We start from the raw sequence: 12,452 nt of genomic DNA, 5'->3' as shown, positions 1-12,452 counted from the left end.
AACTACGTAGAATTTCATCACAGTGGCTTCCAAGCAACACCTCGATCAGATCAGAGTCGATACAAATTTCTCTCCATGAAGGCACAACAAAACATTCCAGAGGTCTCCATATTTTGTCTGCTAATAAGTTACGAAAGACTTGAATTTTAAACAAATGGGGGAAAAAATGGTAATGCAGTGGTAGAATTTACCCCTGACCCACCCTCCCACCCCAACATTACTGTTTGAGTCTCATCAGATTTTATGTAATTTTAAAATGTATTCCCAACAGTTGATGGCGGGAAAATAAAAACGACTCATCACATTAGGACAAGTCAGCCGAGTAAAGCCATAGCCTCGACTGATTCCAGTGCACTTTTTAAAAGAATCGTGGATCCCATATTGGACTTTTTATGGGCCATCTGATAGTTGAAAATACATTTGGTGCTGAGAGTAAATCCTCAGTGTGTGACAATTGACTGTGCGCCAAGAACTTCCGAGTGGAGCGTTTCAAATGAAGCATGATTGGAAATCTTCTTAGAGCGGCTTCACTTTGGCTTTCTGCTGCTTTCGACAAATCAGTTTGGACAACCTGGATTCTCACATCGTCCCTAATCATTTCAATAGCACAGAGTTTTTCGTTCTCCGCATTTTGTGTTTGTGACAAAAATGGATCGCTGTGCAGTAAATAGAAACTAATATAAATAAAGTCATAAACTGAAGAGCAACTAAAACACACAGAACACACACAATTATTCTATTTTTGGTTTTTTTTTAAATTTTCTGTTAAGAGATGATTATTCTATAGTCAGCTTCTGGCTTCTCTCTGTGTATTTGGTATATATTGATTAAACAGAACTTTATATAAGCTTAATAATGTCACTATATGCATGCATCAAACAGGCTCCATTTGAGGCCTAAAGCAGCAGCTAAATACAGGTTAGGAGACAACTCAACGGCATGCAGAGGACACGGATAACATCACGTGGAGAGGCTTACACTGGCAGCTCAAATCTGATTGCATCAAAGTCAAGACATCTTTGTTTTTCCCCTTATCTGTAGGGCTTGAATTACTGAAGTTAATTTAAAATGATAAGAGAGAAAGACATGAAATTTTATTTTAACGTTTGGGATGATTTGAGCGTGCCGTGTAAAGCTCATTCTTCACCGTGAGGAGAAACTAAAGCAGCATGTTGAAATGGAACTGGGAGTGCTGGTCAGCCAAACTAACAGTAGGCACTGAAAGAACAGAGAAATAAACTAGAACAGAAAAATGACAGAAAAGCTTGAAAAAACAAAAACATACGGAATAAAAGAAAAGCGTGATGATTAGTGAGAAAAGGGGAGTGTTCCTTTTCTTTTACCTTCTCCTCCACCCTGTTCTGTGGATCCTGGCCGTCTCCAGAGCAGGAGGTGGAGGTGCAAGGCGACTCCCCTTCCAACTCAAGGTCCCTGCCACCCGCTGGGGTCCTACCCAGGCTGTCTACTTTCTCCACAAAGGACTGAAGCTGGCTGTGCAGGGCCTGAAGCCTGCTGGTCAGAGCACCAACGAGAGGATGGTCGGCCAGATCAGACAGCCCTGAGATCTGAGGACGCAGAAATAACTGAACTTATCCTACAGTCATTACTGGCTGTGTGAGGGACAGGCTAGAGTTGATAAACGATGAGCTGCAGGGCTTAATCTGCAGGTGGCTGCACGACCAGTAGCAAAAAAATTCCAGAGAGAATGAAGCAGACATTTGTCTCCTAGGCTAGTGTTTCACACTCTTGCAGTAACCCTGAATCAAAGAAATGCAAAAAGCTCCACTTTGCCACTATTTAAAATGCTCATGAACTTACTGAGAAGCTGTGTCTTTTAATCTGAAGAACAACAAGAGACAAAACAGAGGACACGTACCTGGCTGTGAGGCTGCGGTTTCTCCAGATCACACGGCTCTGCTGCCTCACTGTTGCAGACCTTGTGAAAGATGGATGGGGATGAAGAGAGGCAGTTAGACTCGGGGGAGGTCAGGAGCTGTATAGCTGTAGAAACCAAGCGAGCCTGGTCCCTCATGGCTAGCAAGGCATCATGGTCCTTCTGCCCCAGGCACACAGGCAGCGATGTTGTGGCGTCAGCATTGTCCTCAATCTTCTTTTTCTGTTCCTTAATCTCAAGGGCGTCATTCTCACCCCCTACCGGCTCCTTGCGCTGCGGTGGACTGATGGAAAAACAAAAAGATTTTAGTATTAATAGCTGATATGTGGTGTATATATTTTGCACTTTTTGCAAAATATTTCAACACATATTGATGTTCCCTACAGGATAAATGCTTCCCTTTCAATCCCTGTAATATTGTTCTGATTCCTTTATTAACACTGTTTTGATTTGGCTGTTGGGCCTTAATGTGAAGCCGTCTGTCTGTCAGCTAAAGCCCAGCCCAAACTGACTCATGCAACCAGACAGGAATCCCCAAAACAGCAGCAAATTAAAGTGTTGCAATGGTCCAATCAAAGTAGAGACGGACGTGAACCTGATTAAAAAGCTTAGGAGAGCTGCGCAATAAGCCTGCAAACCCCAATGAACCGAAGCAACATCATAAAGAAGAGTGGGTCAAAATTTCTCCACAATGATATGAGAGACTGAGGAAGTCATACAGAAAATGATGACTTCAAGTTACTCCTATTAAAGCTGTTGTATAAGCTGCTGAATGATAGCAGCTTATACAGTTTTTCACTGGACTCTATGTACTCATATGAAAAACATTCTTTTTCACATGCTCAGATGAGCTACCATTTAACTCAAAACATTGTGCAGCACCGGCTCATAAAGTCTCTTAAGTCCAGTTCTAATGTTCACCCAACGCCCAAAACACGAAACCCTCACAGGTTTGAATGACGTCGCCTGTGTGTGCAGCAGCAGTGCCGCAGTGTGTGAGTTCATGAGCCTGCAAATAGTATTAATAGAGCATTTTGAGACATATTGCAATGATGTTACCTTAACAACGTCACAACATGTTTCTTATAATTGAAGGCGTGAGACTTTCTTCGTTTACATTTTTTAGTTAATGCACCAGTTCTACTTGAACAACATGGCTGCTCCTGTGATCGTTTCCTTATCATTATGTCTGCTCGTCTATAATTACGATCAGGAACCCCGTGTTTCGCCACAATGTTATGAAATTTGTGTAATTCCATTTAGGTAAAATTTGCAGAAATGCAGATTTACTGAAATTAAATAAAAGACTCAAAAAGTCAACTTTAGAGTTTTTTTGCATGTTATTTTCACAGTGGGACACCCTTAAGACCTCACAATTTTTTTTTTTTTTTTTTGGCCTGTCCCGTTTGGCTCTTTTGCCATCAGAAATGTTGTCTAAAGGCAAAGAAAGATGCCCAACGGATTTACTTTACCAAACTGACCATCCCAGCCTTGCCGTAATGGTCCATTTGATTCACCTTTTATTGTTTATTTTATTTTCACTTACTGAATACGGGACAGACTTGACTGGGGGAAAGAAGGGGAGAAAGAAAGAGGGAAAGAGAAACAGCTGAGAAGAGGGACGGGGGAGAAGGGCAAAAGACAAAAACCAACAGAACGGGCAGAGAAAAAAAAATGCATATATCAATCACCTGGATCACCTGCTGAGAAAGAAAAAAGAAAGCAAGCAGAAGAGAACAAGAGTAATAGAATAAACAACATCACAATGATATATGGGAATATGACAGTAAATACTAAATGTTAAACATTATTGTGCAGCACATAAGATCAACAGAACACAGTGTGCTTTGAGGTAGGAGCCAAAAAGGGTGTAGTTTGTGGGTGTGATCACCCGTGTGTACACCTGTGAGCATGGACGCGCTTGTTTTTTGTTTTTTTAAAAGGTTCCTTCATGTAATAATCTGCTAGAGGGTGTGGGGGGGCCACAGCCCCGTCCTCCAGGGCATGAAGCAGGTGTGGAGGAGATCAAAACTCCAGACATCCAGAGGCCCCCAGAACACAAGAGACCAAGGAAGACCAACAGAGGGGCAGCCGCGCCACTGTCCCAGAAAGAGCTGAGGAGAGTCCCAGATGAGGGCTCACTCAGCAGCCGCGGAGCAGAAGCCAGGGGGAGTTGCAGTGACGCGCCCGTGAGCTCCGCCGGCAGCCAGCTGCGCCTGAGTGACCGAGCCCCAGGCCGAGAGGCCGGGGGCACCCCACCTCCGAAGTGGCCCGAGCGAGCCCCAGGCTCCAGGCCCCGATAAGCGGCCGCCAAGGAGTGAGCCGGTGTGTACCTGGACGCCCATCCCCGGACACAAAGAACCACCAACGCACCGATGTCTGAGGGGGTCCGCCACTGGCAGGGGAAGTGGTGGTAGGGGGAGATAGGCCTCCAAACCTTGGAGGGCCTGAGATGTCCCCAGAGAGGTGGCGCCTGACACCCAACCTGACATATAGACACAGACATACAGCCACACACAGATACAAACATCCATTCCCACCCTCATGCTCTCATATGCACTTACTCCACACTCAACCAACGTGGAGACAGACATAAAGAGACGTTGTACACACGATCACACTCCCCAAGCGTACTCTACAAACCGGGTCTAGGTGCCCCCGCCCCTGGAGGGGGGAACTGCACCCAGACCCAGGTGGTGTTTCCCTTTTCCCTGCGGTGGGGGGAGGCAGACCGCCCCGACTCCGCAGCAGCAGGAAGGCTCCACACTCCAGACCGCAGTCGGACGGCCAACTCCTCCTCCTAGCCCCCCTGCTCCAGCAGGTCGCAGAGAACGGGGGTGAGAGAAGACTCCGAACCTCCCTCCACCCGCTCATTGTAATGTTGATGCATGTGTGTTCTAAGGTGCATTTAAAACCCAGGAGGGCATGGAGCTACCTGCCAGAGAGCAGCAGGTAAGCGCATGGTCCCTCCTGCTAGCCCTCAATGTCTACGTGTATTAAAAATTGAGAGGTGGGCAACGATGCCAGGGGTGGGGTGTACACCCTGATGGTACTTTGGACTCCGTGTATCGTGCCCACCCCCAAGATCCTATATGTATGTGTAATGAGAGTGTGAGTAATGTGAATGTCTAAGTTGTGGGATAAAATTGAGGCAGAGGCAGCCAGAAGGGGACAGGGGGGGGGGGGGGGGGGTAGCCTCCTCTGCACCCTGGTGACATACCCCTACTCCAAGGCCCTGCATGTGTGGGTGGTTGTGGTGGAGCGGGAAGAGGGAGGGAGACCTCACAATTGAAAGAAAACGTGACTCAAAATCTGTGAATCTGTACAGTGGGGCAAAAAAGTATTTAGTCAGCCACCGATTTTGCAAGTTCCCCCACCTAAAATGATGACAGAGGTCAGTAATTTGCACCAGAGGTACACTTCAACTGTGAGATACAGAATGTGAAAAAAAAAAATCCATGAATTCACATGGTAGGATTTGTAAAGAATTTATTCGTAAATCCGGGTGGAAAATAAGTATTTGGTCAATAACAAAAATACAACTCAATACTTTGTAACATAACCTTTGTTGGCAATAACAGAGGTCAAACGTTTACTATAGGTCTTTACCAGGTTTGCACACACAGTAGCTGGTATTTTGGCCCATTCCTCCATGCAGATCTTCTCGAGAGCAGTGATGTTTTGGGGCTGTCGCCGAGCAACACGGACTTTCAACTCCCGCCACAGATTTTCTATGGGGTTGAGGTCTGGAGACTGGCTAGGCCACTCCAGGACTTTCAAATGCTTCTTACGGAGCCACTCCTTTGTTGCCCGGGCGGTGTGTTTTGGATCATTGTCATGTTGGAAGACCCAGCCTCGTTTCATCCTCAAAGTTCTCACTGATGGAAGGAGGTTTTGGCTCAAAATCTCACGATACATGGCCCCATTCATTCTGTCCTTAACACGGATCAGTCGTCCTGTCCCCTTTGCAGAAAAACAGCCCCATAGCATGATGTTTCCACCCCCATGCTTCACAGTAGGTATGGTGTTCTTGGGATGCAACTCAGTATTCTTCTTCCTCCAAACACGACGAGTTGAGTTTATACCAAAAAGTTCTACTTTGGTTTCATCTGACCACACGACATTCTCCCAATCCTCTGCTGTATCATCCATGTGCTCTCTGGCAAACTTCAGACGGGCCTGGACATGCACTGGCTTCAGCAGCGGAACACGTCTGGCACTGCGGGATTTGATTCCCTGCCGTTGTAGTGTGTTACTGATGGTGACCTTTGTTACTTTGGTCCCAGCTCTCTGCAGGTCATTCACCAGGTCCCCCCGTGTGGTTCTGGGATCTTTGCTCACCGTTCTCATGATCATTTTGACCCCACGGGATGAGATCTTGCGTGGAGCCCCAGATCGAGGGAGATTATCAGTGGTCTTGTATGTCTTCCATTTTCTGATGATCGCTCCCACAGTTGATTTTTTCACACCAAGCTGCTTGCCTATTGTAGATTCACTCTTCCCAGTCTGGTGCAGGTCTACAATACTTTTCCTGGTGTCCTTCGAAAGCTCTTTGGTCTTGGCCATGGCGGAGTTTGGAGTCTGACTGTTTGAGGCTGTGGACAGGTGTCTTTTATACAGATGATGAGTTCAAACAGGTGCCATTCATACAGGTAACGAGTGGGGGACAGAAAAGCTTCTTACAGAAGACATTACAGGTCTGTGAGAGCCAGAGATTTTCCTTGTTTGAGGTGACCAAATACTTATTTTCCACCCTAATTTACGAATAAATTCTTTACAAATCCTACCATGTGAATTCATGGATTTTTTTTTCACATTCTGTATCTCACAGTTGAAGTGTACCTCTGGTGCAAATTACTGACCTCTGTCATCATTTTAGGTGGGGGAACTTGCACAATCGGTGGCTGACTAAATACTTTTTTGCCCCACTGTAAGTGTGGAGGCTGGGATGGGGCCTAAGTCTTGTTATCAGACTGAGGCCCAGTTTGATGGCTGTATTATGACAAATCTGGTTTTTGATGGTGACTTTCTCTTGATCATTTTTGAGTTCCACTCAGTTCCACCCAAAAATGTTGAAAACCGAACAGGAAAAGAGAAAATATGAAATTACCTGCTGGGGAGGCACTCAGCTGAGTCTCCAGCCTCTGCATCCGTCTCCAGAGCCAGTCTTAATGAAGAGGAGGAGGATGAAGAGGTGGGAGAGTGATAGGAAGCCAGATCACAGCGCTGTAGGTTGGACAGAAGCACGCGATTCTCATACTGAAGCTTCTTCACCTTCCCGCTTAGTTCTCCAATCTGAAGCGTCGCCAGTCGGAGCTCCTCCTCCTGAGTCGGGGTGTCAGTGCTGATAAGCACCGACCCTTCCTGTAACGTGTGCACCGGACTGTCGTTGAGCATCCCGTCTGTCAGCGACATTAATGAGTTGGACGACAGCGCGGATGCAGGAGGCGGGAGCTCAGATTTATAGCGGTTTATCTCGTTCATCAGAAGTTTATTTTGTTCCTCCATCTCAATGAGAGACCTCCTCAGCAGCTCTGCCTCTTCCTCCACAAACTGCAGGTGTCTCTGGAGCTCCATGACGTTTTCAGATGAAGCCCCGCCGCCAAGCACCATGGCCCCTGCTGTGAGGCCAAGCGCTGCCCCAAGACCGCCGCCAACACCACTGAGCTCTTGAGGACCATCTAAGGGGAAAAGCAATAAAACTTAGATGCTAAAACAAACAAGGGCAAAAATTAAAAAAAATAATAACATACTTTTGGTATCTTCCTTGAGTCTTTGCATTGTATACTAACTGGCTACTGACTCTAGCCTCATCTTTACTACACAGCTAACAAGGACATATCAATCTTATCATCCCAGCAGCAAAATCACTGAATTTACAAAACAGTCTCAAAAGCAATTTAACAATATAAAATGAAAAGAAAAAAATTAAAATAAAGAAGCTAAGGACCTAATATACATATAGAGATCAGATGAAAAATGGACCACAGAATAATTAAACGATGAGACAAACCACCTTGCGGGCCCTTCATGTCGTCCATCTCAGCCCGTAGCCCCCTGTTCTCCACCTCCAGCTCCACAATGCGTCGACTCAGTAGGTTAGCCTCCTCCTCGACCAGCTTTAGGTGGACTCTGATTTCTGCCTCACGGGTGTGGGGGGAGTCAGCAACCTTACAGATGAGATGAGCAGAGAAAAGTAATTCACCTCCTAATTCTTCATGCTTTAATTTTAGATAATGCAAACTGGCTCAAATGTCTCTGTAGCAAATTGTCAAGGAGCCCCATCGTTTCCTCACCTCCTCCACAGTGAGGGAGGCATTGATGTCTCCGTAGAGCGACCTGTACTTGGCCAGCTCCTCCTTCATGGCCTCGCTGTCCTTCACCAGTTTGGTCAGCTTCTTGCACATCAGGGCTGATTCCTCTTTGGCAAAGTGGAGTTGACATTTCAGGTCTGAACTGTCCTCCTGCAGCGACGGGACAAGACGAAAAGAGAGCACAAAGGTGACGATGCTATAAAAAGTGCTGCATCACAAAGACACCAAAATGCATACAAGCGCATTATGGAAATGTCAGAGGGCTGTGTCGTCATTTGAGTATCGAATCATCTGCATTAAAAATAAAAATTAATTCAGATTCAAAAGTGCATATGACCAAATGATGAAAATAATTAAATCACATACATTTAATAAAGGCACCGGTTGTTTGGGTCTAAGATATAATTGAGAGTCACCCTCAGACCTTTCAGTGTGATTGTAAAAATGCAACGGCAGTCCATCATATGATTAGAAAGTCATAAAAATATAATTAGCTGTTATTAAGCTGTGTTATATGTGTTACAATAAATACATGATAACGAAAAGATAATTAAATAATGCTCCATTAGTATAATTTATGCAAAAACTTTAATGGAAAAGTGAATGAAGACAAGTAAATGAGAGAAAAAAAGAGTAGATAAGGTTCAGTGAGTAACGACGACAGACAGTCGAGCTTTGACAGAGGTTATACAGAGCTGAACGAAGTGACACACACAAAGTCAAAGCTGCAGACACACTCAGACACACAACAAGAGAACCGGTCAGATCACTTCATGAACAGAATGCAACCTTTAGATCCATCCAGACTGAGACGTGGATGACATTAGAGGTTAAGGTGAATCATCTGAGGACTGGTTTATATTCTGATGTTGATAGGTTTAATATCTTGGGCTCTGTATTTCTGTCAGCTTGCTGGTAAAAAAGAAAAAAACTAAACAAGACAGTGCAACATTAAGGCCATGCTGGCTAATGGTGAAACATTATGGTCCCTTTTTCAAGGTCTTTATAGTCTCTCAAAATAACTATATAAAACCACAAGTGCTGTATAATAACCTGATTCAATTTTCCTGTGCTGTTATCCTAAACTCAGTACTAAGCCTTGTCGACCTGAGGTGACCCCGTGCAGCCATTCCTCAGATGCAGCTCCGTGGTTGTATTTGTTTTACGGCCTGTGGAGCGATTCCAACCACATTAAGCTCGACGAGGGCCGGCGAATTTACAGCCATTTATGGTATGTGGCTTGGAATGGGAGCCCGGGCCCGGCTTGTGTTAGCAGCCAGAGAGATGGCGGTGTAGATAATTACCTTCACTGCAAACACCTTCTGTGGTGATTTGTTAGCCTGCTGAGTTTTTATTCTGCATCTGTGTAGTTTGTTCTTGTGTAAAACCTGAGCTCCTACACCACTTACTTCTTTAGTCCCTGTTTTCACATTCTTTGGGCGGTGTTTAAACTCTTCTAATGACTCAGAAGATTAATGAGGGGGGATCGACTCAAAAACAGTGGAGGAAAAAGCTACAGAATCAAAAGGAAGGAGAGACTGAAAGTGTAATCTTGAGACTTGAGCTGTATTCCCCAAGCAAACAAGAACTGAGTAGATAAGGATTACAGGAAGTACAAACACCTGCAGGACAAGATGGAGAAGAGTAAAGATGAGAAGGAAGAAGGGAACTGCTGATCTGTCTGCTTCAAACTGCAAGCAGCCCGTTTGGATAGCTAAGAGTGTGATCCCCAGAGGAAATCGCTCAAAATAAGCAGAGACGCGCAAACAACAAAGTCATGAGTTGTAAGGCCAAAACACAGAAAGGATGAGAAGTTTCCTAACTTGACACATTCAGCGTCTATTCTGAAGCTTAAAACACAAGTGAAGGTTTGGACTGAAACAAATAATAAGACGTACGGAGGAGATGTTAGGGTTTTTCTAGTGGTGACTAAAATATCCGCATTCAAATTTATTTGTTTGCCTGTTTTCAATTATTAACCACATAAAAATTAGTCATCATAAAAATGAGACCATAACAACTCCTCATGGCATGTTCCATATGCATGTTACACTTTACAATATCATACTCTAGTGCAGGGTATGATTTATGTCTGGGAACGTTCATGGAGGGCAGCTTTTCATAATTATTTCAGCGCTGTTCTGTTTTTCCTGCTTGATCAGGGCTAATAACAGTCATAGCCCACCTGCAGCACATGTGATTACATTCCCAGAGAGGTGACAGTTGCCTGCGGCGATGCTGACACTAAAAGCTACACCACAATATGATACAGTTTAATATCTATATTTCATATCTTTAGCTGTTATCGTTAGCTGTGGATGTCTGGACAGGCAGGAATGGAGCTTCGCTGTAAGAAATAGAAATATCCTGAATGAGTGTTTATCTATTAAAGAAAGTTGTATTATATCACAGCCTTGCAGATGCTTTTGGAGGAGTTATACTCTGTGTTCGCAAAGAGTGGTATAGTTCTGTAAAGGTTTCCCTCCGTCCCTGAAACCTACAGACGTAACTTCTCATGCCACTTGCTCTCCTGCTATAAGTGTCCCAAGCTGCAACACATTGTGTCTCGTATTGATTTGTTAAACCTTCTGGAGGAAAACACAGACGTGTGCGTGCTTGGTTCTTACCTGTGCGGCGAGCTTTTTGTCAGGTTTGTTGTTGGGTCGTGCTCCTCGTTTCTTCTGGGAGTTCTGAAACAAAGACACACACAGAGCCTCATTAGTAAGTCTTGACACCATATCGACTGTGAACTGTTTCAATAAAATGAAGAACGGACTCAGGCTGAAATGAAGAGGAGAGAGCAGGGACTTAGGGCCATCAAAAAGTGGTAATCTCAACTGTCAGCATCAAGACAAAAACAGATTAGGATTGTTTTGTGCAGCAAATGGGACGTCATTTTTGGGTTCTTTTGCACTTTAATATCACTAAATAACAGATTTAAGTCAGTGTAACTGCATGAAGCCGCAGTCTGGAGACTTAAATCCTTAAATTAAACATAAATACCAGAAAAACAGCTACCCTGGCTTCGACCAAACGTGACCACATTGGACTGCGAGCATCTTTTAGGTCCACTAATTACCATGTCCTGTTGTGTTTGTTTAAGCTGTACAAAATCAATCTCTTCAGATTCCTATGTCAAAACATCCAAGTTAGAGACATTAAAAATTCCATTTACAGCATAGTGCAGTGTAGTTTTCCTTTCAAATGATTTTTTTTCCTTTCTTTTAAAACCAATTCAGAGTTTATTGAGGCTTAAAGGTAGGACTGAGATTGCTGCCACAAAAAGATGCATGGGTAGAACAAATTGGGTTTTCTCTACTACTACAAGAGCAGTCACAATGTATAAATGTCAAGGACTTAAAGTGTGAAAGGCAACAACAGAGAAAAAGCCCTTTTTACACACATAAAGAGCAAAATCAGACTTGTGGACCGGATAAGGACATTAGTCATTCCTGGTTTTTTTAAAAACGGTGTCAGCACAAACATTGACGTTGTATCTTCAAAAGTACAAAAGGTAATGGATGATGAGACATTGGCTACATTGGATACAAATCTGCTTTTTGGCAGATTTAGGCCTGCATTAGAATTAGAAAAATATATTTAAAATACTCAAAACCTATTTTTTTAAATTTCATCGTGACGGCACACCAGAGTCATTAAATGCTTTTCTTATCTGTCTGTGCTTGATGTGTACCTGTAAGTGGTAAAATATCCAGACCATCTTTGTTTGAGCAGCTCTTTTCTTGTCATCTTATTATCTTACAAACAATACAATATTGTATGTACAGCAGCAAATCTGAGCCTTAATCTGCCACTGAACATCATTCTAGAACCTTATAAGCCACACACACACACACACACACACACACACACACACACACACACACACACACACACACACAGAAATATGAAATTCCAAACACACTCTTTCATATGACACACTTCCTCTCCCTCTTGGGCTAAGCTTTGGATGTCACTGCAGTGGTGATGTGTATCATTTCTGTGGAGACTTGAATCAACACTGATAAGAGCGTGGAATTACAGCTGTGAGGTGGAGGTACAAGTGCTAGAATAAAGAGACACACAGACACATCATCCACTGTTTGTCCAACTATCTTCCCAGTGCATCAGACTATCATAAATCATCATCCTTCCCTCTCTTTACAGCCAATCATCACACATACACATGTACACACAGGACAGACGCTGCAGTGCAAGCAGCCAAGCTCATCTGGCTCACTCCG

The 12,452-nt window shown here is 44.1% G+C and overlaps 1 protein-coding gene across 1 annotated transcript in view; it reads right to left on the bottom strand.

The window, feature by feature from the left end:
• Nucleotides 1–12,452, bottom strand: part of mtcl2 (microtubule crosslinking factor 2) — an 86,300-nt gene that overhangs the window by 21,212 nt on the left and 52,636 nt on the right. Inside the window, exons 5-10 of the mRNA XM_085444865.1 lie at nt 10,836–10,898; nt 8,191–8,358; nt 7,911–8,064; nt 7,005–7,575; nt 1,877–2,177; nt 1,344–1,565 (exon numbers count right to left, since the gene is read on the bottom strand). Of these exons, the coding sequence (XP_085300991.1) occupies nt 1,344–1,565; nt 1,877–2,177; nt 7,005–7,575; nt 7,911–8,064; nt 8,191–8,358; nt 10,836–10,898 (1,479 nt within the window). The remainder of the gene's footprint in view (nt 1–1,343; nt 1,566–1,876; nt 2,178–7,004; nt 7,576–7,910; nt 8,065–8,190; nt 8,359–10,835; nt 10,899–12,452) is intronic.

The sequence above is a fragment of the Copadichromis virginalis genome, linkage group LG20, assembly GCF_057382275.1.
Source record: "Copadichromis virginalis isolate Kocher_CV1m ecotype Utaka linkage group LG20, C_Virginalis_male_GT1.1, whole genome shotgun sequence".
NCBI classification, from domain to species: domain Eukaryota; kingdom Metazoa; phylum Chordata; class Actinopteri; order Cichliformes; family Cichlidae; genus Copadichromis; species Copadichromis virginalis.
This window is presented reverse-complemented; position numbering and strand designations above follow the sequence as displayed.